Below are 27,204 nucleotides of genomic sequence, written 5' to 3' on the forward strand. Positions count from 1 at the left end.
AGTTGGCAAGACTTAAAAGAGTGCTTAATGAAATATTTTAAAAAAAATAGATGTGTGTGTTGCCTGTGATCACCAGGCACCAGTGTATTTGGGGCCTGTAAATCCTTAGCTGGTGAAGTGTGTGTGTGTGTGTGTGTGTGTGTGTGTGTGTGTGTGATCTCCAGCATGTGTGCTCAGGACTGGTGAGTGGCATAATGTGTTTGGGGTCTGAGTGTTAGAAGTGCCACTGTTTGGGGGGCCTTTGCATTCAGGCACTAAGGTGACTGGGAACTGTGTGATCTGGGCTGATAAGTGTCTGGGGACTGTGATCTGGGTTGGTGAGGTGCTCTGTGTGTTTAGGGCCTGCATCTTGGGGGCCTGTGCACTCTGAGAGGGTGAGGAGCATGGTGTGTGTGGGGTCTGTGCTTTCAGGTGGCCAGTGTGTTTGGGACATGTGAATTCACGGCCAGTGAAAGATATAGCAACTTTGGGCCCTGTGCAAGCAACCCAGCAGTGCCCAGAAGATCACCCTCCCACCCTGTGCCTCCTGTCTCAGCAGATCTTTTGGGCTTCAGCCACCTACTGTGATGATGCTAAGCCACACAGCTGACTGCCTCTGCTCACCAACAATCCTACCCCAGCTAACTCCATGGACCCAACTCCAGCCTGGTCTATGAGCCCCGTGATCCACACTCGCCCACTACTAGCATCAGCCGACCATCTCAATGATGTCCCCTTGAGACATTGCTCCCGCCACAGATGGGGAACACAGACATACCTGGCAGTGGCCTGCCAGGCTGTACCAGCGAGCCCCATACGACCTGCTCAGCTGTGCACGGTATGTGAGCAAGGGCAAGCCTTTAGGCCCACAGGCAAGGCACAGCTGTGTTCATGGGCTGAAGAGATTCTGGGCCTCCAGACCAGCTTTCTATTAGCCACTGGCTCAGAGCTGTTCCTGTACATCTGTGGCTATAACCCAATCCTAGTCCAGTCAGGTTCAAACTTAAAACAGTATACTCACTGAAGATCCAGCAAGGACAAATATTTTCTTCTTTTTAATAAAATAAGACTTTTACATTAGTGCACACACACACAAAATGAAAGGCAACAAACTGAGAGATCTCCACCAAGGTTGCCTAGTACCACTATAGAAGCCTTCATGAAAATACAGAGGAAACAGCATAAATTGAATGTGACAATGAAAGCACAATAAGCTATGTAACCCTGACCAAGCAAATCACTGAGCTGGAAACAAATCATCAGAAAACCAACACTCACACAAATGAAAGCACATAGGCTTTGCCACTAGGCCTAACTTAATTGGGAAAAAACAGAGAGACCTCAAAAGAGAGATAAATGAAGTTAAGGTGAGTCAAAAATAGAGGATTTAAACAACCTGCTGATTAAATTTAATGAAGACATGAGCAAATGCAACAATGAATTTAAGGAATCAAACCTCAACCTCAAATTAGACCTCAAAAAAGAGATAGACATGATGCAGAAAAACACAAAAGAAAATAAAAATCAAATAGAGCATTTAAAAGTTTCTCTAGAATCCCTCATTAACAAAGCCACTCATATGCATTACAGTACCTGTGATCTGGAAGACAAGAAAGAACAAAATTGATTGGGAGTCCAAAAACTTGGATAAGTTCAAATAATCATGTAAAGAAAATGTGAGAGAGCTATGGAATATCCTCAACCAACCAAACATCCAGATCATCCAGGAGGGGAAGAAACCCAGGCCAGAAACATGGGGAACATACTCAACAAAATTATTGAAACAAACTTTCCCAACCTCACAGAGAAGGCCCATCTAGATATAAGAAGCTCATAGAACACCAAATAGGAGGACCAAACAAGAAACTGTTCAAGTCACATCATAGTTAAAACTCTAAACAATGAAAACAAAGAGTGAGAGAAAGAGAGGTAAAAGCAGCAAGAAAGAAACAACTTGATGCATACAAACTAATCTCACCAGAGTTTCTCAGCTTTGATTTTTAATGGAAACACTGAAAGCCAGAAGGTTTGGAATGGAGCACTTCAAAGCCTAAAATGGAAGTCTCCAATGAAAACATAGAAATGGCAACAGTAATAGAACCCCAAAATAAAGACACAAGATATGTGACCCTGACCAAGCAAATTGCAGAGCTGGAAGCAAATCATCAGAAAACCAATGATTGCATAAATGAAATTGAAACAGCTGTCTTCACTAGGTTTGACCTAATAGACAAAATCAGAGAGACCTAAAAAGAGAGATAAATGAACTGAAGGTGAGCCAAAAATAGAGGATCTCAATAACCAGCTTGTTAAGCTTAATGAAGACATAAGTACATGTGAGAATGAAATCCAAGAAGGATTGAGACAGTCAAAGCATGACCTGAAATTGGAAGTTCACAGAGGGATGGGATACTATGCAGGAAAAGGCCACAAAAGATACAAAACAAATTGAAATAGTGAAAACCTATCTAGAAGCCCTCAAGAACAGAGCCAATCATGTGAAGGACAGAACATCAGAGCTGGGAGACAAAACAGAAACAGTTCAGGTATCTAAAACTTTTGATAAGTTAAAAAAAAAAACCAACAACCTGTGAACAGAACATGAGGGAACTGTGGGATACCATAAAATATCCTAATATTCAGATCATTGGTACACCAGAGGGTGGAGAAATTCAGACAGAAGGCATGGAGAACTTGTACAACAAAATTATTGAAAAATTTCCCACCTGCTCAAAAGAAAGCTAGATATAAGAAGCTAGCAGAACTTCAAACAGAATAGACAAAAGAAGAAACTCTCCAAAGCACATCATAGCTGAAACACTAAACAAAGAAAACAAAGAGAGTGTTAAAAGCAGCAAGAGAAAAACAACACATTACATACAAAGTCAATATATTCAGAATTACCCTAGATTTTTCAATGGAAACTCTGAGAACCAGAAGGGCCTGGAACACATCAAAGTTCAAAAATACTATGGCTTTCAACCCAAACCTCTGTACCTAGTGAAAATATCCATCAAAATAGATGGTGAAAAAAAATTCCACAATAAAGTCCAGATCTATGATTATATGAACAAAAAGCCAACCTACAGATACTTCAAGGAATTCTCCACACAGAAGAGTCAAACAACCAAGCCCAAGAGTCTACAAGAAGAATATTACAATAATTAAAAATATCACAGGCTCAAAAAAGTACAAAGTTACTGGGCATGGTGGCACATGTCTTTAATCCCAGCACTTAGGAGGCAGGGGTAGGAGGATCACCATGAATTCAAGACCACCCTGAGACTACAGAGTAAAGTACAGGTCAGCCTGAACTAGACTAAGACCTTCCCTTCAAAAACAAGCAAACAAAAAAGTACAAAGTTTAAGAAATCACCAAACTCCATAAAGCACCCAAACATGGCAGGGATTAGATCAAACCTCAGAGTTATAACCTTAAATATTAATGGTCTTAACTCACCCATCAAAAGACACAAGTTAAGCTGGATCAGAAAAATAGACACTTTGATCTGCTGTCTTCTTGAAACCCACCTCGCCACTAAATACAGGTAACTTCTCAGGGTGAATAGATAGATCATGGTATTTCAAGCAAGTAGAAATATGAAACAAAACCAAAAGTAATCAAAAAGGACAATTATGGCCACTTTGTACTTATTAAGGAAACAATCCTGCAGGAGGACATCACAATCATACATTTCTATGCACCAAACACAGGTGTACCACATTTTGTATAACAAAACCTACTTGGTAATAAAAGAAATAAACACCAACACCATCATAGTTGAGACTTCAATACTCCACTATCATCAACAGATAGATTAGCCAAGCAGAAAATCAACAGGAAATAATAGAGTTCAGCAACACCATAGACCAACTAGACTTCACAGACATCCACAGAACACTGCACTCCAATTCAACAGAATACATATTCTTCTCAGCATCCCATGAGATAGTCTCCAAAATGGAACATATACTAGACTATTTTTAGGCTAATAGACATACCTTCCTTCATTACATCAGATCACTTTAAAGCTAGAGACTCATCAGAAGTTCTACCAGCACCTGGAAACTGAACAAGACACCTTTAAATAATGAACAGGTAGTGGAAGTCATCAAAAGACAAACTGTAAAATTTCTAGAATAGAGTGACCATAAGACCACAACTTTCAAACTTCCAAAAACCTCTACTACACAAATTGGATAATCTGAAAGACATGAATGAATTCCAAGACACACACAACCAACCAAAACTAAACTCAGAGCAAATTAACCTCCTAAACAAACCTGTCACATCCATTGAGATTGAAAAGTTAATAAAAAACTTCCCCCCAAATAGAAAAGTCCAGCACTGGATGACTTGTCAGATGAATTCTATCAGACTTTCATTGAAGAACTAAAACCACTTTTTCTCAACCTGTTTTACTAAATTGTAAAGAAGAAAATGTACCCCAACTCATTCTGTGAAGTAAGCATCACCCTAATACCAAAAACAGACAGAAAATATAACAAGAAAAAAGAAAAGCTATAAAGCCATATCACTGAAGAACTTAGATGCTAAAATCCTAAACAAAATCCTCATAAACCAAATTAAACAACCTATCAAAAGCATTACCCACGCTGATAAAGCAGGCTTCCTCCCCAGGATGCAGGGATGGTTCAACATACAGAAATCAATTAACATAATACACCACACAAATAAACTTAAACACAAAAGCCACATGATAATTTCAGTAGATACATAGAAGACCTTTGACCAAATACAACATCCCTTTATGATCATAATGCTGGAAATAATAGGCATAAAGTGTTTATATCTCAACTTCTTGCATCATATTGTACCACAATGCTTAAGAGCTAGCAATTAACAATAAGAGAAACAACAGGAATTCCACAAGCACCCTGGAGATGGATCAACACACTACTAAGCAAGGAATGGATCATGGAAGAAATCAAAAAAGAAATCGCAAATTTTCTGGAACTTAAATGGTAAAAGAAAAGAAATAAAGCATACCAAAACTTATGGGACACAATGAAAGCAATTTGGTGGGGAAAATTTGTAACATTAAATGCCTTCATAACAAAGGCATAGAGAGCTCAAATTTATAACCCAACCATCTACCTAAAGGCATTGGAAATCAAGAATAATCCAACCCTAAGAGTTCCACATGGAACAAAATAATTGAGATCAGAGTAGAAATGACTGAATTGGAAACTAAGAAAACTGATAAAACCAAGAGCTGGTTCTTTGGAAAAATAAACAAGATGATAAACATCTGGCTAATTTGATCAAATAAAAACAGAGAAGTTTCAAATTAACAAAATTAGAGATGAAAAGGGAGAAGTCACAATAGACATTAAGGAAATGGGAAGAATCGTCAGGACATATTTCCAAACTCTCTACTCCACAAAATTGGATAACCTGGAGGAAATGAATGAATTCCTGGACACATATAACCTCTTAAAATTAAATTTAGACCAGATAAATCTACTAAACAAACCTATTATATCCAAAAAATTAAAAATGTAATCAAAACCCTTCCCAACAGGAAAAGTCCAGGACCTGATGGATTCTCAACCAGATTCTATCAAACCTTCATTGAAGAATTTAAACCACTTTTTCTCAAGCTATTTTATATAGTCAGAGTGCAGAGAATGCTACTCAAATTTCCTATAAAGCTAGCATCATCCTAATACCAAAATGAGACAGAGATATAGCAAGAAAAGAAAGCTATGGAAATATACCCCTGATGAACTAGGATGCAAAAATCTTGGACAAAATTCTCACAAGCTGAATTCAATAACACATCAAAAGCATTATCCATGTTGATGAAGCAGGATTCCTCCCTGGGATGCAGAAATTGAATAACATAATACATCACATAAATAAACACTTGAACCACATAATAATTTCAATAGATGCCTACAAGGCCTTTGATGAAATACAACATCACTTAATTATCAAAACACTGGAAAAACTAGGCATGGAGGGTTTATATCTCAACATAATAAAAGTGTCTATACAAAGCACTTAAAGCCCAAATCATACTTAATGGGGAAAGACTCAAGTACTTCTCATTAATATTGGTAATACTCTCACCACTGCTATTCAACTTAGTATGAGACATCCTAGCCCAAGCAATAAGGCAGGAGAAAGATATAAAGAGGACACAAATTGCAAAGGAATAAATCAAACTAGCCCTATTTGCAGATGACATGGTACTATACATAAGTGACCAGAAAGACTCTCCCACAAAACTTCTAAAGGTAACAAATTCCTTCAGCCCATTGACAGGTACAAAATCAACTTATAAAAATCAGTAGCCTTCCTATGCACAAAAGATCAATATACAGAGAAAGAAATAAGCAAGACTGTCCCATTTTAAATATCCACAAAAATTTAAATGCCTCAGAATAACACTAACCAAGGAGGTTAAAGGCCTATATGCTGACATTAAAAAACACTCAAGAAAGAAATTTAGGAAGCTATGAGAAGATGTATAGAATTTCCATGTTCCTGGATAGGTAGAATTACTATTGTTAAAATGACAATACTACCAAAAGCAATATACGGATTCAATACAATACCAATATAAAAACAGCATCCTTCTTCACAGAGATAGACAAAGTCATCTCAAAATTTATATGGTATTATATAAAGCCATACTAACAAAAATAGCATGGTACTGGAATACAAATACAGACAAATGAAACAGAATTGAAGACCCAGCTCTTAGTTCAAGCAACTACAGCTACTTGATCTTGTACAAAGAAGTGAAATAATACACATTGAAGACAAGATAGTATCTTCAACAAGTGATGCTGGTCAATGTGGGTAACCACATGTAGAAAATGCAACTAGACCCACTCCTCTCAACATGAACAGAAATCAACTCCAAATGGATTAAAGACCTCAGCATAAGACCTGAAACTCTCAGATGACTGGAAGAAAAATTAGGAGGAACGCTTCACCACATAGGAGTGTGGAAAGACTTCCTGAACAATACCTCAGTAGCCCAGGAAATTAAATAATCACTCAATTGGTGGAATCTCATGAAGCTAAAAAGCATTTGAATAAACATACCACTGACAAAGTCAACAGACTACCCACAGTATGGAAGAAAATCTTCATTATCTATAATACTGACAGAAGCCTAATATCCAGAATCTACAAACTAAACAACTAAGCAATAAGAAAAAAAGAAAGCAACCCACTCAGAAAATGGGGTAAAAAAATCAATAGAGATTTGTCAATGGAAGAAAAACAAATATATATACTCACCTAAGAAAATGTTCAACACCCTTAACCATTAGGGAAATGTAAATTAAAAGAATTATGAGATTCCACCTTACTCCAGAAAGGATGACAATCATTAAAAAAATCAAATGACAATAAATATTAGTGAGGATGTGGGGAAACAGGAACCCTAATTCACTGCTAGTGGAAGTGGAAACTTTCACAACAACCATTGAAATAAATATGGAGATTTCTGAAAAAGATGAAAGCAGAGCTACCAATTATCCTAGCCATTCCTCTATTAGGTATCTATCTTAATGACTCCACTCTGCATTGCAGGGATATTTGCTCAATGATGTTTATAGCTTCTCAATTCAAAAGAGCTAAGAATTGGAATCAACTGAGATGCCCATCATTTGATGAGTGGACAATGAAGATGTGGCACATATACACAATGGAAGTCTACTCAGCAGTAAGGAAACATGCTGTAATGAAATTTGTAGGCAAGTGGATGGGCTTGGAACAGATCATACTAAGCAACCTCACACATGTACAGAAAAGGAAATGCATGTTCTCCCTCACAGGGTTCTTAAACTGGAACAGAATGAGTGCAGGCATACCTGACAAACAACTTGAGGGACATATAAGAGGGATGGAAGGGTTTGAGGGGTGGGGAATGGGAGGTTGGGAGGAGATATACAATAAAAAAAAACAAATGTAATATGAATTTTTGCCATAGAAACCTTCCTCCTGGATAGCAGACTAAAAGATGTAACCTTCAATAGAAGTATGGAGGGATCATCTGGGAAGAAGGGCCCTGCAAAGGGTGGGATAAAGCCTAACTCTAACATATTTTAATCTGGCTTATATCTCCCAGTACCAGAAATTGGTTACAATCTACATTGAGTTGTGGATTGGAAAGACTACCATGGTCCCCAAAACAAGACAGGCTTCTGTCAAAGTACTTGATTACCCATGTCAGGTTAAACATGAGACCCTATTGCTGAAGACCCCACTTGTTTCAGATCCAGAACATCGAGCCATCTGGCTCAATCTGGAAGGAAGCCAGTTCCCAGATTGTTTGCCTTTTTTTGTGCTAAAAAGCACTACATGAGCTTCTGGGTGACAATGGCCAACAATTCTATGAGCAATCAGGGGACCCTAATATGGGAAGGCAAGCAGCCTGACAAGATGTACACGCCTGTGCCATAGTGGCATACATCCTAGGTGATTAATTAATGGCTCTCTGATAGGCTAAGAAATTTGATCGGTGGAAAAGAACCTATAGATGGAACTGGGAACAAAGTCAGAATCCTATCGAGACCAGGATGATGGTCGCCATTAAGAAGCTCCCACTAGACTTTTGTCAAAAGTAAGGCCACACCCATCAAAATCTCTCTAAATTAATTATGCTTATCCCCTTTAACCTATCTTGATCTCACTCTCTGTTGGAGAATCTATTTTTATTTTTCAGAAAGAAGCAAGATCGGAGGAAATCAAAATGTATCAAAAAGAAAGAACAGATAGCTGACTCTCTTGCAGGAGATGAACCAGCCCTAGCACAGCAGCCTGGGCCCAGGTGAAGCCACAGAGGAGCTGGAGAGATGAGCAAGAGCGCTCTCCCATGGCAAGCCTGACGACCTGTGTTAGGGTGATGCACCAAAGCAGAAATCTGGAAGCTGTATATGAACACTAAAGTAAACTTAAAACACACCTACCAAGGGAATTTTGTGGAAGAAAGTGCAGAGAAAACGTAAGAGCCCCAAAGCGGTAGGGACGACCCAGTGGTACCCCTCTCCAGTGACTAACGGCTGCTTACACAGCCCACAGCCCACGTGAACAGCAGCACCCCACTAAGTGGGGCCTCAGTGGAGTCGTGGTCGGGGTTAGGAAATGATTTACCTATGTATAATGTATCCATACAAAGTTTCAACTTAATAAAAATAAATAAAAAGATGTATGGCTATTCTTGCATTATTCAGGAGCACACAAAATAAAGCCATGAATTGTTTAACACTAAAAGTGAAATAATTTAGCTTCTTCATTTTATAAAATGAAAAGGTGCCATTTACATAGAACTACAGGTCACTGGAGGGAACTAGGCTGGCACCTAACCAGGCACATAACTTGTTTTCAATATGACTCTAGTTCTCCTCCTTAGCATGCAGCTATGCTATTTGTGGAGCAGAAAAACTGTTGGATTGCATATAGAACACACATGCATTGAATATAACAGGTAAAATGGCTTAGCACAATCATACCCTGAGGGATTGCAAAGAATCATACATTTGAAAGTCGTGGGGTAGGATACCTGATGCCCAGCCCCCACACATCACCTGCAGGTTCTCTTTGATCCGCTCCTCATTGAAACTCTTGGCCAGGACCACAGTCCCACGTTGAAGCAGGTAGCGGAGGGATATCAGGGCTGCAGTTCGCTTGTACTTTTTTGCCATGGCACAAAGAACTGGATCATCCAATAGAAATGGGGCATTCTTATCTACCCTAGAATGAAAGGTAGAAATGCTGCATCCTACAGGCTATGTGTTTTGTTCAAAGGCTCCCAAAATAGATGAATGTGTCCAAGTTGATAATGATTATCAAAGGTCATGCCTGGAATAACAATACCATGTTCAGCTGAGATCTTCTTAGAAAAGCAAATAATATCCCCTTCTTTATCCAATGAGTATGAACTATAGAAAATGGAACAGTGAAAGGCTAAAATGATTGCATCTAAAGTTGTGACTTGCTGGGTGTGGTGGAACACACCTTTAGTTCCAGCACTCAGGAGACAGAAGTAGGAGGATGCCCAGAGTTGAAGGCCACCCTCAGATTTCATAGTGAATTTCAGGTCAGCCTGAGCTAGAGTGAGACCCTACCTCAAAAAATAAAAAGAGCCGGGCATGGTGGTGCATGCTTTTCATCCCAGCACTCCGGAGGCAGAGGTAGGAGGATTACCGTGAATTCGAGGCCACCCTGAGACTCCACAGTGAGTTCCAGGTCAGCCTGGGCTAGAGTGAGGCCCTACCTCTAAAAAAAAAAAAAAAAAAAAAAAAAAAGGAAAGAAAGAGAGAAAGAAAGAAAGAAAGAGAGAAAGAAAGAAGAAAAAAGAAAAATAAACAAAGAGAGTTGTGACTTAAGTGTGACCCTTATAGTGCCTCTTACCAATTTTTGTTTCTTTGGGTTCCCAGAGCACCATATGCAACCAGAACAACATCTTTTGACTTGCAGAAATCTAATAGTTCGCTCTGATTGAGATAAAGATGGCATTCGACCTGTAGATGGATACAATAGTAAGACAGCATATAAATAGTAAAAGTGAATAGAAAGAATCTTCCTGACACAAACCAACACTAGGAATGTAATCTTGGTGATCAATACTCATTTTTCACTATGAAGAGACATGTTAATGATTAAACACAGATGTTGGATAAGTAAAGGGTTCCTTGTTGCTTTGAGTATTGAACTGTAAAATTAAAGAGGAATTTGATCAAAGATTCATGATGTATGATCTGGATAGTAAAGTATACAATTTTGTAGAATTCTTGCTAGTGAAATTTCAGTACCAAAAGGGTAATAAGGAAAATCATACTAATGAATAAAATAATTACAATGTTGTAGTTCATATTAATGAACAGAAAATAAGAGACAGAGAATAAGCAGACATGGTGGTGCATGCCTTTAATTCTAAAACTTGGGATGCAAAGGTAGAAAGATCTCCATGAGTTCAAAGCCATCCTGAGACTACATAGTGAATTCTAGGTCAGTTTTGGCTAGATGGTCATCCTACCGAGAAAGCAGAAAAAAAGAGAGAGTAAACATTTTTGCTTCTGCTGATGGTGCACACTATTATAAGTGCTTTCACTGGGGGCTATGAATAATTTAGAAGAAAAATATTACCCTGTATGATATAAATAACTGTGGCTGATTCTTATTTTGTGAACAAATGTTTAATATCAGGTAAGATATTGAGCAATGCAAAGATGAATTTCTTGCTTTTAAAGCCCAACTAAATGACTCAGGAAAATGTGGTTGGAGAGGTCTTAAACATAATATAGGAGCTGGTTATTAAATAGGAACTTCCTCTGTTGAAGATGATTACAAAGTTTCTAGTAATTGCAATGTGGCCAATTTATCTATACAATGATGGCCCCTGGCTGGGATTAGCTGTATCAGGTGAGGCAAACAAGCATTGCTCATAGCACAGCCTGTCAGTGGCATCATCTGAGACTTGAGGAGAAATGCCAAGGTCATTTTCCAGATGAGTTATATAATGCTAAGGTAATAATTCATTTAGAGCCAACTTTTTATTTGAGGAAGCTTCAAATAGAGAACTAAATAGCTTTCATTAAAAACAAACTCTGATAAACCAGAATAGTAGACAATCCACTTTTAGACTATGTGGGGAATCAAGACTGACTGGTATAAAGTGAAAGACATTAGAAATATGACAGAAAGCTGTGTGATCCAAAATCAGATGGAAGGTTACAAAAAGTATTATAAGAATACAATGTTAAATTTGACTATGAACTGCATATTAAATGATAAGAAGGAATGATTATAATTTCCTTATATTTAATAATGCAATAAACATAACTATGGAAGAGAATACTTTTTGGTTTGAGCAGATGATTTCTGAAGTCATTTTATTAAATATTTTAGTTAAGAATTTGCAATCAGAAAAGAAGAGAAGGATTGATTGAGAAATGAGAGAACAGTCCTGCCAGGGCCTCTTACCTCTGCAAGCGAACTCCAGATGTGGGTGCTACTTTGTGCACGTGGCTTACCTGCATACCAGGGAATTGAATCCCAGGCCAGCAGTGTTAGGAAGTAAGTGCTTTTAACCACTGAGCAATTTCCTCAGCCCTGATGTTTATATTCTAAACGGGTAATTAATGATGTCTTTCACTAACTTTGAACAAGCACATCAAAATATTAGAAAAGTATGTGTCCACATAATCATATTCACAACATAGCAACTTGGAAAAATGTCAATGATTTTGAATACAGGCAGAGAACTATAGCTGTTTTGCATCTTTATTTCAATTTTCTCCGTGTTTGAAAATCTGAGCATCAAAAAATGGTTTTGAGTCATAAACAGATTTCTTAACATTTATAGCTGAAAATGAAGTGCTGAATTATTACACAACATATACCTAAGTTGTATAAGATATAATTCCAATAGAAGACTCTTAATACTTTAGTATAAGTAGCTACAAAGTAAGAGCACAAAAGAGGTGCACTTGGAGAATGCATGTGGTAGAGGAACTTGGAGAATTCATGTGGTAGAGGAACATGGAGAATTCATGTGGTAGAGGCACTTGGAGAATTCATGTGGTAGAGGAACTTGGAGAATTCATGTGGTAGAGGCCAACAGTGAGGATAAATGTGTATGGTCACTTACAAGGTCAGCTGTATACTTGCTACAGATTCCTGAGAGTTGATTTAATTGACCATCAGTATCAACCTCAACAGAACATTTTCTCCATCTAACCTGGAAGACTCTCCTAATAGCCATTTGTTCCTCTGTTTATGCTTTGCAGCCTGACATAAGAGATCAAAAATGGCAAGACATGTTCAAGCATTTAAAGACCTCATAAATTATTACCACTTATCTCTCTTCATTTTTTTATTTCTATTCCATTTTTTCATGGCCTGTTAGGCATACATAGTTCCCTCCACAGCACCTTCAACATTCAAACTTTGGCTATGTAAGTGCATTTTCTCTATGTGTCACTAAATACTACAGTTCAACTTGGTTGCACTTAATACATAAAACCCATGCAAATTTTAGCAATACACTCATGATTGTCCCTTACTACCAGTGCTTTTTTGGGGGAAGGGGGGTTTAAGGTAGGGTCTCACTGTGGTCCAGGCTGACCTAGAATTAACTATGTAGTCTCAGAGTGGCCTTGAACTCATGGCGATCCTCCTACCTCTGCCTCCCAAGTGCTGGGTTACAGGTGTGCCCCACCATGCCCAGCCAATACTTTCTCTATACCAAGGAATGATGCATTAAGAAACTTCTGTGAACTTGGCACAAAGGCTATTTACTTAATACCTTATAGTTCATAGAAGAGGTAGTGTAGGAACATGGGAATGATGAAGAGGAGGAAAACAGGTCAAGGAATCTCACCTGGTTACAGACAGGCTTATGCCTAAGTCCTGGCTTGTTCAGAATCATCTCCAGCTGCCCTCTGCTAAAGTTGGACACTCCAATGGATTTGGCTAATCCTAAATCCTTACACTTTTCCAGGGCCTGGAGAGGAAAAGATGAATAGTAACCCATGTAGTTGGTTGTTGTGACTGTGTTTATTTAATATAAAATGTCCCAAATAGTCTCATGCATTTGAATACCTAATCTGAAGGTGGAGGTGATGCTAAAGAAGGTGGTGGAACTTTTAAGAGGTAATGCCTTGCTGAAGGAAGTGTCCCACTGACTGCAAGCAAGCCTTGAGGCATTGTAGCCCAGCCCCACTTGTTTTCTTTAATCTAACTTCCTTGTGACATGATGCCAGATATCTGCTGTGCTCCCCCCACCATAATAGTCCTCCTCCTAAATCTATAGGCTGAAAACAGAACCCTTAATTCTTTAAGAGGCTACCCATGCCTTTTGCCAGCCAAAGGATTTCACCATGACTCCAAAATACCAGACATGGTGCTGGAGGATTTGATGTTTGCATGCTGGGTTTTGGTCTTGTGTTGGTCCAATTTTCCTTGCTACTCCCCTATTCCTACCTTCTGGTTTGGTAATGCTTCTCTGTGCCATTATATGTTAGAAGTATATAACTATGTTTTGCTTTTATAGGGCTCAGAGTTAAAAGGCTTGTTTGAGTCTCAGATAGGACTTTGGACTTTTGAACAGTTTTAACACTGATAAAGACTGAAGTTGCACTGAATTCTTTTTGTGTCATGAGATGGCTGTGAGTCTTTGGGGGTCAGGGGTGTATTGTGGTGGTTTTAATGTCCCCATATCTTCATGTTTTGCATGGTAGGGAAGATTGTGGGATGTTGAGGCGGTGGAGCCTTGCTAGGTGAAGTATGTCACCCCTGGGAGACTTCCATGGATTCTTACAAACTACTGAGGCTGACTTTCTCATGATGATGCGATCCTGTCCACTTCTGCCATGCTTCTCCTTCCATGAGAAGAAAGAAACTCTTTCCACCCTTAACCTGCATGTAGTTGGTTATTTTCTCTTAGCAATGATAAGGTAACTGATGTAGTTTTATATTCATATACATGCAAGTTCATATTGATGAAAACAACATTGCCAAGCAAGGAAAAGTGAAGTTGGTTGGCATTATTGTTAAGAAGAGTAAAACTAATTTAAAACATAGGGAGAAAAGTCAGGGTCAGCAAGGAAAATAATCCCTATTTTCTCCTTATAAGTAAAAAACAACATTATATATGATAGAAAATATATAACTATCACCATTTCCCCTATTTGTCTATATTAAACCATTTAAGCAAGAGAGCTCTTATAGATGTCATAGTTTTCCACAACAAAACATGTAAAACTGTAATATGACTGTTTCTCAATGTCTCTGTAGCTCAACATGCTAATCACTCACCTCCCATGTGGCACAGAGATCCACTGTATCAAATGCCAATTTTCCATGCTCATCCAATGGGAAATATTCTTCTCCTGGCTAGAATAGAAATAAACATTAAGATATTTTCCAGAGCTTCTTTATCGACACATAGTAATAGCTCACAGTAAATGTAGTTCCGGGGAATAAATCTGTGTAAAGTACCTAAAGGAAAAAGTTGCATATTCTTTTACAAGCCATGTGTGAAGCCCCTAGTAAATGAGTCTTGGTGACAGTCTTCTACTTTCTTCCATGTATAGTATGTGTTTTACATAGTATGTCCCCAGGTCCTGATAGAGTCCTAATTAATATATTACATTTTATGTCCCTGTGCTTTCCCCTGAAAACTGTCTCTATTTCCCTGGGAAAGACAGTTAATATTAGATCTTGGTATCCCACAATAATGAATTGTAATCTGGAAGCAAGGCTAATGGATCCATAATCAGTGCTGTTAGGTTGCCCAAGCACATTAAGGGTAGAATTCCATGTAAGTAAAACACATATGAGCAATCAGGTTACTTTTCTAAGTCATTTTAATCAATTTTGATTTGCAAGGACCTTTGTACTCCATCTGAGCCATATTTTCTCCAAATTAAAATGGCTGGGATAAAAACAAAACAACAACAACAAATAATGCTCTATGAATACACAAGCAGTGGATGGGAAAACAGTGATGTTTCTGAACAGAACCCATGATATGTTAACATGTCAGTTGCTTGCATACTGCAATTACATAAACTAACAGACTCTTGTAAAACTACCTTGACTTATTCTACTACACAGAAAATACACCTATATGAATTTAATAGTTTAATTCAAACACCATAATAGGGATAGTCATATTAATAATGAAGATAACATAATTGATAATAGCAATAGCCTACCTTCATCGCAACTGGGTGATGAATAAGATAGAGATCAATATAATCCACTTGAAGCCTTTTTAGTGACCTTTCCAAGGTGGGTCTGACCAGTTCTGGTCTCAGGCAAGTGCACCAAAGCTAGAGAGGTTGATAATGTGAATTGTCCTGTGTTAATACACTATGTAGATTTGTATGGTTCATTGCTTAATATTGAGAGTTTTTCAACTGGTTAGAAACTGGGATACACAGTGGAGAAACACTCACTTCCATCATTAATACCTGTGAGTATGATTTATCCATGTAAATCCACACATGCATTTGGTTACTCTGAACAAGTTTAATGAGAAATGAAAGAAAATTATTTTAGATAAAAATTTGTCAATAAATATAACTTATGTTATGATAAATATACTTCACTGAGATTATAAAGTTGTTCTCATCAATTACCTCAATGGTACCCATTTTAATAACGAGGGAAAATATTTTGAGCATTTTAGTTTATGCTAAATACAGCACAGAACATTTCATTTACTTTTTTATTAAATATCAGAAACATGTTTTTTATTTTTCTCTGAATTTTATCTGAATGATAAAAGTGAGATTAGACTTTAAAAAATAGTTTTGAAAATCTCTCAGCAGGCAAAGATACTGGGCTGTGCACCCAACCACAGCAAATGTATCTGAGCAGATTCCATGTAGTGCCTTTAAGGACACCAAGCATCCATTCCACATGGAGAGATAAAAATATCAAAGAAGATGTAAACTTCTAACAAGTCTGGGATATATTCAAGAGGTCACACTTAGGAATCCATGGGATAGAAAAGAGCTGTGATAAAGTCAAATAACTAGAAAACCTAGGAAAAAAATTTCATCAAGAATTTCTGAAATTGCCAGGCGTGATGGCACATGCCTTTAATCCCAGCACTCGGGAGGCTGAGATAGGAGGATGGCTGTGAGTTTGAGGCCACCCTGAGACTCCATAGTGAATTCCAGGTCAGCCTGGGCTAGAGCAAGACCCTACCTCAAGGAAAAAAAATAATTTCTCAAACCTGTTAATAAATATACATCAAAATATAGTAAGAATTTAGAGCCTCAAAAAGACATGACCAGAGAAAATCCTCTCTATGACATACCATGGGGAAAATGTCAAGATGCAATGCAAGAAAAAACACAATACTAAATTATTTAAGGGACAAATGTCAACTCACATATAGAGACATAAAATTATGGGGTAAATATGTTATCAACAATCACAAAAGCTAGGAAAGCATAGACTTATGTATTTTAAGCCAAGAGTAAATAAATGTCAACAGAAATTACTAAACCCATCAAAGGCCAAAGTAATCTGTTTAAATAGATATATCCATGAATTAAGAAAATTTTAAGATCAGTACAAACTAAAAGTGTTTATGATCAACAAGCCAGCATTGCAAAAATTTTTGTAAGAATGCAGTCCATAGCAGAAGAAAAAAGCAGTTTCAGTGATGAGAACACTGAAAAGAATATATTTCATGAGAGGACTAGATGAGCAGAGTGGGTCTGGGAAACAATCGATACTGCCCAATGCAGCAGACCATGGAACTCAAGTACTATTCTCAGTTGAAGATGGGGACCGCTACCAATGAGAGGAGACAGAAAACAGTCAGTGATGCAAACCTGGATCTATGCCCTTGAATGCAGTGTGACTTAACCCAGTATAGATGCAGATGAATGTCCCAATAAAAATCCATATCCAAGTTTCTGTTGAATCTAAGAAACTCATATAAGTAGGACAGGTCTCCAAATACTGCTAAGGTTTTGAAGACAACCTACCAAGAAAATGGAAGCCACAAGCTAGCTATCATAGTGACTTTCATATGTGATAGTGTAGACTTAAACCCAAAACTAGTTAGAAGACATAAATAGGGCCAATTCATATAAATAAAGAGGAAATTCATTAAAAGACTGTAACTATTGCAAATATTTATGCACCAAATCTAGGGTCTTCCAATTTCATAAAGGAAACTTTAAAATGCATGAAAGGCCATGCAGCTGGTTTAAGTCAAAAGAGTCTCTCACAGCCTCATCTGTTTGTAAGTAAGCCTTATTCTTAATCCCACCTGATGGAGCCTTTGGGAAGCAGAGCTTTGCTGGAAGAGGCACATTGCTGGAGGCTGGCCTTGGGCGTACTATAGCTTCGTTCTATTGATTCATCGAGTTTACTCTTGCTGTTTGCTCTTGGTGGATATAAGATGTGGCATCCCCTGTCTTTCCGAACCAAAAGGAAATTTTACCTTGAAATGTTAAGTCAGAGCCCTTTCCATCCAGAAGCTGCTCTGGCCACGTGTTTTGTTCCAGCAACACGACAGTACTACTAAGTCCCTGTAAGTCCTGAACTAATAACAATGAGAGGCTTCAATACCCAACACTCACACCAAAATGTGTCTTCCGAAGTAAAATCATAGAAGAATTTAGAGATAAATTATACCATACATCATCAGTTGGGTTTAACAGATACTAACAGAATCTTCCGCAGTATTATTGAAGTATATTTATTTATTTATTTATTTTGTTTATTTTTATTTATTTATTTGAGAGAAACAGACAGAGAGAGAAGGAGGCAGAGAGATAGAGAGGAGAGTCTGAAGTATATTTAACACCATACACATACAATACCTTTGAAGTTAGGAATATGTCTGCTCTTTCTATAACACCATCTGCAATCTTGCTTTGGATAGCCAGTCCTATCTGCTCCTCATTTTGGTACACATCAGCAGTATCAATGTGGCGGAACCCAGCATCTATAGCTAACTGGGTGGCCTTCAAAGCCTCACTCTTGAGGGTCTAAAAAAAAAATAAATAAATGGTGTATTGAGAGATCTGTGTAATTAAAGATTCATTGAGTACATGGGTGATTTTCACAAGAATCAGTTTTGCATCATGACTTTGATAAGTTCTATATTTGGCTTCATAAGCTCACCCAACTTTGCCTGGGTCTTTCCAACTTACAAGACTAGTATCTTCCAAGGCCCAGGGTCCATTGTGAAAGAGGTGGCAAAAAGAGTGTAAGAGCCAAAGGAAGGGTAGGACTCCTTACAACGTGCTCCCCCTAGACACAAAATGGCTTAGATATCCATGACCTTGCAGTGCCTGACACTACCTACACAAGACCATCATAATAGCAGGAAAAGATCATGACATCAAAATAAAAGAGTGACTGATTGGGAGGGAGAAGGGATTAATGGAGAGCAGAGTTTCAAAGGGGAAAATGGGGGGAGGAAGGGAAACCATGGGTTATTGTCTACAATTATGGAAGTTTTCAATAAAAAAGTAACTAGCAAAAAATAATTAAAGCTAAATTTTTAATGAATTTTTAAAAAATTTGGATAAATAATAAAATTATATTTGTGAGAGGATGATCATGTCAATAAGTCCATACTTTTCTATGTATTTCAGGAATTGCATAATCCCACATTTAAGGAACTCACAATGAATGCAATTCTTGGTCTTTCTGACCTTCCTTGATGCCAATCCTGACATTTCGTGGTGACAGTGTTCTAAGATGCTTACAAAGGAAAAATTTGCAAGGATGTTATTAATCCTTTATCTGTTATAGAACATGTTAAACGAAACAAGTCATGCATGTACCAATGTTGGGAACCATTATTTATTAACACTGTGTCATAGTTTTCTTTCCTGCAAAATTCTGAGTTATGAGCACTACAGTGGAAGATTCTGACTTAGCCCACATCCAGTAGTTCTAATGAGGAGCACAGTGCTACCCTGTAGCTGAACAGCAGTACTAATTCTTTCGTGCATCTCATCTCTACTACCAGTACACCAAAAGTTTACCTGAATGTTTTCTTCTAGAAGAAGCAAAGATTTCTAGAATTAAAAAACAAACAAACAAACAAACAAACAAACAAACAAACAAGGGGCTGGAGAGATTGCTCCTTGGTTAAATGTGCTTGCTTGCAAAGTAACAGCCCAGGTCAGATTGCTCAGTTTCTATATAAAGCCAGATGCACTATATTTATACAGACCAATGCAAGAGACTAGACAAATCACAAAAATACAAGTGATTTCAAGCCACAGATTCTCAACAAAGACACCAACATTATACACGGCAGAAAGCTCAGAGCTTTCATGATGCTGGTACAACAGACTACTTATTGACAGGCACAGATGGAAGTTGGTTTCAATTCTCACCCTCAACTGAGAAAGGTCAGAGGTCTTAATGTGAAGCCTAAATCTACAAAGTTATGAGAAAAATAAACACAAACAATCAGCTAAATACATCAGGATAAGCTTTTGTTAGCTATGCTTGGGGGGGCATGTTTACTAGTGTATTTTTAATATCATTGGAAAGATGTTTTGGTGTCTAAAGCTTTGTAGAATGCTTTTAGAAATTAAAAAAAAAATGAAATAGCAAAACCATATCATCTGTATTAAAACTATCAATGTGCCAGCACAACAATAACTATCTGAACATTTCCCCCAAAGCATAGTAACAAAAGCAGAAATAGAAAAGTGAAATCAAAGCTGGAGAGATGGCTTAGCAGTTAAGCACTTGCCTGTGTAGCCTAAGGACCCTGGTTCGAGGCTTGATTCTCCAGGACCCACGTTAGCCAGACACACAAGGAGGCACACACGTCTGGAGTTCATTTGCAGTGGTGCACTCATTCTCTCTCTCTGTATCTGCCTCTTTCTCTCTCTGTCTGTCACTCTCAAATAAATAAGTAAAATTTAAAAAACATTTAAAAAGTGAAATCATATGAAATTATGAAGCTTCTATTCAGGAGTGAAGAGATAAGCAGAAAAAAAATGTAGGATTTATTTCATAAATGACTAGTATCTTAAATTTGTAGGGAGTGACAAAGAGTAACAAAACTTAATTTTTAAAATTTTTGTAAATGATTGAAATGAATAATGCCCAAAAGAGAAACCCAAATGAAACAAACACACAAATTAAGGCTGAATGGCATGGCTTTTCAGGTGGCAATCTTGATGACTGTCTCATCTTTTCTACCAAGTTCTGAAATAGACTGAAAAAAAGGAAAAGTGCCCAAATAATCAGCATGTAGCCACCCATTCACACCATGATGCTGCAGGAAGTACTCTCTCTTGTACATCACATAGCTTTAGCCTGATGAATAGAGAATACTCAGGACTCCAGAGTCACACAGAAGTTAGTATCTTCACAATTCAGGCACGCATATACTCATTCTAGCTCTATTTCCTTTGCCCACTCAACCCCAGCATCACCATTTTTACCATTTTTCGTAAAGCAGTGCCAAAACCCAGCACAGGAATGAAGTGACCATCATTTAGTTTCACACAGTGATCTTTGGAGTTCATCATCTGTCACTCTTCCTTCACTAGGCCAACGCAATTTTGTCTTCTGTTTTATGGATGATGAAACCAGATTAATTATTAGCTAACAGCTTGTCAAAGGTCTGAATGAGAACATCTTGTCAACATGTGGCTAAGCTCAATTAAGACATAAATAAGTGCAGGGACAAATTCCAAGAAGCAGCAAGAAAATCAGAAAATGATTTGAATAGAGGAATGGATACTATATAGAAAAAGGCAATTATTAATACAAACCAAACTGAACAAGTAAAAACTTCTCCAGAAGCTGTCAAGAACAGAGACAGTCATGTGGAGAACAGAACCTCATAACTGGAAGACAAGACAGAAGAAACTATTCACAAGTTCAAAAGCCTGAATAAGCACAAAAATTTTTGTGGAGAGAACATGAGGGAACTGTTGGATACCCTTAAGCATCCCAACATTCAGATGACGGGTATACCAGAAGGGGAAGAAATTCAGACCAAAGGCATGGAGAACTAATTCAACAAAATTATTGAAGAAAACTTTCTCACCCTCACAAAAGAGAATCCCACCAAGATAGAAAAAAATAACAGAATTCCAAACACATTTGACCAAAGGAGAAACTCTCCAAGACATGATATTCCAGGGGAACAGAAATAAGAAACAAGCAGTCATTACTATAATATGGGATAAAATAGAATAAAAAAAATAATAAATACAAAGAAGGCCACTTCTTACTCATCACAGGAATGATCCAAGAGGATATCATAATCATCAACTTTTATGCACCAAACACAAGTGCACCAAATTCATTAAAAAAAAAAAAAAAACACCAGAAATAAACACCAACACCATCATAGTTATGGAGTCCAATACTCCAGTATCATCAGTAGATAGATTATCCAAACAGAAAATCAACAGGGAAATAAGAGAGCTCAACAACAACATAGACCAACTAGACCTAACAGACATTTACAGAACATTCTATCCAAAATCTACAGAATAAACAATTCTTCTCAGAAGCTCATTAAACCTTCTCCAAAATAGATCATATTATGGGGCCATAAAGCCTGCCTGTATATATTTAGGAAACAGACATAATTTCCTGCATGAAATCAGAACACAATACGATAAAGATAGAAATTAACAAGAGATCCACCAGGAACTCCATTAACTCCTGGACACTGAACAACACACATTTAAACAATAAATGTGTAAAGGATGAAATAAAAAATGAAGTAGCAAAATTTCTAAAATTGAATGGCAATGAAAACACATTGTGTCAAAACTTATGGGATACAATGAAAGCAATCCTTAGGGGAAAATTCATAGACCTAAATGCCTTCATAACAAAGACAAAGGAATTCCAAATCAATAACCTAACCACCTATGAAAAGGCATTGAAAAAACAAGAAGAATTGAACCCAAAAAAGTTCAGACAGAAAGAAATAATCAAGATTAGAGCAGAAACTAATGAATTGGAAACTAAGAAAATAATTAAGAATATTAATGAAACAAAGAGCTGGTTCTTTGAAAAAATAAACAATTTGATCAAGCAATAAAGAAGAGACACATTAAGGTCAGGCATGGTGGTGCAAGCCTTTAATCCCAGCACTCAGGAGGCAGAGATAAGAGAATTGCTGTGAGTTTGAGGCAACCCTGAGTCTACATAGTGAATTCCACGTCGGCCTGTGCTAGAGTGAGACCCTATCTCAATAAACCAAACTAATAATAAGATAAGATAAGATAAGATACAAAAAAGACACTGAATTTAACAAAATTAGCATTGAAAAAGTGAAGATTAAAACATAAGACATAAGTGAAATTGGAAGACTCATCAGGACATGCTTCCAAGACCTCTAATCTACAAAACTGGATGATCTGGAAGAAATAGATAAATTCCAGGACACATACCACCTACCAAATCTAAACTCAGACCAGATTAATCTCCCAAACAAACCTATCACACAGATCAAGATTGAAAAAGTAATCAAACACCTTCCCAAAAAGAAGAGTCCAGGACCAGATGTTTTCTATATCAAATTCTATCAAACCTTTATGGAAGAACTGAAACCAATTTTTGTCAAAGTGTTCCACATTATCAGACAACAGGTAAATCTCCCCAAATCCTTTTATGAAGCTAGTACCACCCTAATGCCAAAACCAGACAGAGATACAACAAGCAAAGAAAACTATAGGCCTATATCTTCAATGAATTTAGAAGCAAAGATCCTGAACAAAATCCTGGCAAACTTAATTCAACAACACATCAAAAGCATTATGCACCTTGATCAAATAAGTTTTATCCCAGTAATGCAGGGTTGGTTCAACATACAAATTCTGTCAGTGTAATATACCACATAAATAAGCTTAATCACAAAAACTACATGATTATTTCAATGTATGCAAAAAGGCCTTCAACAAAATACAACATCATTTAATTATCAAAACATTGGAGAAAATGGGCATGGACAGTTAATATTTCACAAAATAAAGGTATGTATAAAGTGCCTAAAGTCCAGGTAATACGTGAGGAAGGACTCATAGAATTCCCATTGCAATAAGGAACAAGACAAGGGTACCCACTTTAACCTCTGCTCTTCAACATAGTACTAGAAGTCCTAGCCCAAGCAATAAGATGGGAGAAAGAAATAAAAGGGATAGAAATTGGAAAGGAAGAAGTCAAATTATCCCTATTTGCAGATGGCATGATCCTATACATAAGTGACCTGAGAGCCTCCATCTCAAAACTCTTAAAGGTGATTAATTCCTACAGCAAAGTAGCAGAACACAAAATTGATGCACAAAAATTAGTAGCCATTCTATATGCAAAGGACAAAGATACAGAGAAGGAAATTAGCAAAACTGTCCTGTTTTCAATAACACCACCAACAAAAAAATCAAATACCTTGGAATAACACTAACCAAGGATGTGAAAGACATATATAACATAAAAACACTCAACAAAGAAATTGAAGAGGGATTGAGAAGTTGGAAAGACGTCCCATGGTCCTGGATAGGCAGAATTTACATTGTGAAAATGACAATCATACCAAAAGCAATATACAGATTTAAAACAATACCAATAAAAATTCCAGCATCATTCTTCACAGAGATAGAAAAACATGATCTGAAAATTGATATGGAATGGTATCAGGCCTTGGATATCGAAGCACATCCTCAGCAAAACAAACACCTCTGGAGGAATTACCACCCCTCATCTAAAGCTATATTACAAAACCATGGTAACAAAAACTGTACAGTATTGGCATAAAAACAGGGAAATAGACCAATGAAATAAAATTGAGGAGCCAGACTTCAACAAAGGCCCTAACAATGTAGATTGGAGAAAAGTCAGCATCTTTAACAAATGGTGCTGGACAAACTGGATAACCACAGGAAGTGAAATGAAAGTAGACCCACACATCTTGCCATGCACAAAAATCAAATCCAATTGAATCAAAGACCTCAATATAAGACTTGAAACTCTTCAACTGATGAAAGAAAAAATAGGAGAAACTTTCCATGACATTGGAGTGGGGAAAGACTTTCTTAACAAAACCTCAGCATCTCAGGAACTTAAAAAAATCACTCAACCATTGGGATCTCATGAAGCTGAAACATGTTTTTGTCTTAATAATTAGGTTTGTACTCAGTGTATACAGTCAAGTTGGTAGCTAGTCTCTTCCCTATCCTGCCCACTCTGCAGGGATGTGCATTGTGTGGTTAGGCATCAGTTATAGGTAGAAGGCAATGTCTCTGTGTATCATGACCCAACATGTGCCTTTGCTGAAAAGTTTTTGCACAAATTTTACAAACAAGCATATCATAAGTAAAGCCAGTAGATTACCCACAGAATGGGAGAATATTTTTGCTGGATATACAACTGATAGAGTCCTAGTTTATAGAATCTACAAATAACCCAAAAAACTATACAATAAAAAAATAAGACCACTCAAAAAGTGGGGCAGAGAACTGAATAGGGACTTCTCAGAGGAAGAAATACAAATGGCAAACACACACATTTAAGGCAATGTTCAACATCCCTAACCACTGGGAAAATGCAAATTAAAACAATTATGAGCTTCCATCTTACTCCAGTAAAGATAGGAAATATTGAAAAGTCAAATGAAAACAAAGATTGGTGAGGATATGGAGAAACAGGTACTCTCCTAAACAGTTAATAGGAATGTAAGCTGGTACAACCACTATGGAAAATGATATGGAAACTCCTTAAAGGTTGCCTATAGAGTTACCAACATGCCCAGTTATTCCTTTACTGGACATTTACCCTAAAAGATCTATGCATGTGTTCAGAGATATTTATCCAACCATGTTTATAGCTGCTCAATTTATAATAGTTAAGAACTAGGACTTGCAGTTAAGATGGCTACATAGGTACCACGCCAAAGCAGCCTAGGGGGGAAAGAGAAAAAAAAAAAACTCAGCAAAATACACACTTATACTAAAAAGTGAGGTGTATAGGAAATTGAAACAGCAGCAGAGAAGTAGGAGAGATCCAGAGCCCACACAGGCTGGCAGAAGCATCTCTGGCCGGTCTGCCGACCATGGCAGTGGCAGTGCCAGCAGTGCCCCAGAAAGCTGCCAGGCTCAGCTGGAGCCACAAGAAAAGCCAGGTGAGGGGACCTTCCACTCATACCAGGACTCTCAGCAAACTCAAGAAACATGAAGGGACAGCGGCAGTGAACAATGGAGGAGCAGATCAAAAGGTAGAAGAACAAGTGGAACAGTGAAAGAACTAGAGCAGCATTGGCAGACTCCCTTCCCCCACTGCCAGGGCCCAGCTCCAGCAAACAGAGCAGTAGTCCAGGGCCCTGGCCACAACAACATGAACTGACAGCAGGACTCAAGCAGGAGCAGAGGTAACTGGGATTACACCAGGGAAGGGTCTCACCTAGTCAAAAGATGACTTTGACCCTCAAGAGCTCAGAAATGTTAACATCCTTGTTGTCAGGATTAAGGGTGTGGGTGGGGCACCACACACCCTAAGGGACAGTTAGAGAATCTGATTGTCATAATACCAACTCTTGGATAAATACTCTGAAAGTCTAGAGAGCCACACCTAACACCTTAAGCTCCTAACCTGAAGTTATGTAACATCAGATTGTCTGATACATCTAATACTACCCAGCTAACTAGAAAATCAATCATTAAATAATCCATGATGCAAAATGTATGCATTATAACACAAGAAACACCAAACATCAAGACAATATAAATCCACCCAAAAGTATTAATGCATAAGAAATGACCTCCAGTGAGAACGAATTAGAGGAAATGCCTGAGAAAAATTTCAAAAGAATGATTATAAATATGTTCAAAGAAGTCAAATAAGAAATTAAAGGAATGAAAGAGGAAATCAAAGGAATCAAAGAAAACAAAGGACACCAATTTAATGAAATAAAGAGGTCAATACTAGACATAAATGAGGAAATAGAAATAATAAAGAAAAAACAGTCTGAATTACTAGCAATGAAGAACACAGTTAATGAAATAAAAAAACTCTGTAGAAAATCTCACCAGTAGAATGGATGACGGAGAGGACAGAATATCTAAGCTAGAAGACCCGGTGGTAGATATAATACAGTCCAACAAAGAGAAAGACAAACTAATAGAAAAGTATGAGTGGGAATTTCAAAATATTCAGGACACTATGCAAAGATCAAACACAAGAATTCAGGGCATAGTAGAAGGAGAAGAAATTCAATCCAAAGACATAGTAGGTGTCTTCGACAAAATCATAGAAGAAAACTTCCCCAAATTGGGAAAGAAGTGCCAATGCAGATTCAGGAATCCTTTAGAACACCAGCTGCAACAAAACCTGGAAAAAACCTCTCTTCGCCATATTATAATCAAACTACCAAACATACAAAACAAAGAAAAAATATTGAAAGCAGTCAGAGAGAAAAATCAAGTTATCTTCCAAGGAAAGCCTACCAGGATTACAGCAGATTACTCAACATAAACTTTAAAAGCCAAAAGGGTATGCAGTGATGTATTCCAAGTCCTGAAAGATAACAACTGTCAACCAAGATTACTTTATCCTGCAAAATTATCTATTCCAATAGATGGAGAAATTTGGACATTCCATGACAAAAGCAAGATAAAGGAGTATTTGAAGACAAAACCAGCTCTACAGAAAATATTTGAAAGAATCCTCCATGCTAAAGAAAAAGAAAAGCAAACAAAGAAGGAACTGGGGAAAAA

At 37.5% G+C, this 27,204-nt stretch overlaps 1 protein-coding gene across 1 annotated transcript in view; it reads right to left on the reverse strand.

The window, feature by feature from the left end:
• The window catches only part of LOC101614409 (aldo-keto reductase family 1 member C1), a 28,939-nt gene extending 7,939 nt beyond the window's left edge, over positions 1-21,000 (reverse strand). The window contains exons 1-7 of the mRNA XM_004662412.2: positions 20,917-21,000; positions 18,319-18,486; positions 15,685-15,801; positions 14,783-14,860; positions 13,347-13,469; positions 10,376-10,485; positions 9,550-9,715 (exon numbers count right to left, since the gene is read on the reverse strand). Coding sequence (XP_004662469.2) covers positions 9,550-9,715; positions 10,376-10,485; positions 13,347-13,469; positions 14,783-14,860; positions 15,685-15,801; positions 18,319-18,486; positions 20,917-21,000 — 846 coding nt within the window. The remainder of the gene's footprint in view (positions 1-9,549; positions 9,716-10,375; positions 10,486-13,346; positions 13,470-14,782; positions 14,861-15,684; positions 15,802-18,318; positions 18,487-20,916) is intronic.
• Positions 21,001-27,204: the final 6,204 nt, after the last annotated feature.

Source organism: Jaculus jaculus, chromosome 15 (assembly GCF_020740685.1).
Source record: "Jaculus jaculus isolate mJacJac1 chromosome 15, mJacJac1.mat.Y.cur, whole genome shotgun sequence".
NCBI classification, from domain to species: Eukaryota; Metazoa; Chordata; class Mammalia; order Rodentia; family Dipodidae; genus Jaculus; species Jaculus jaculus.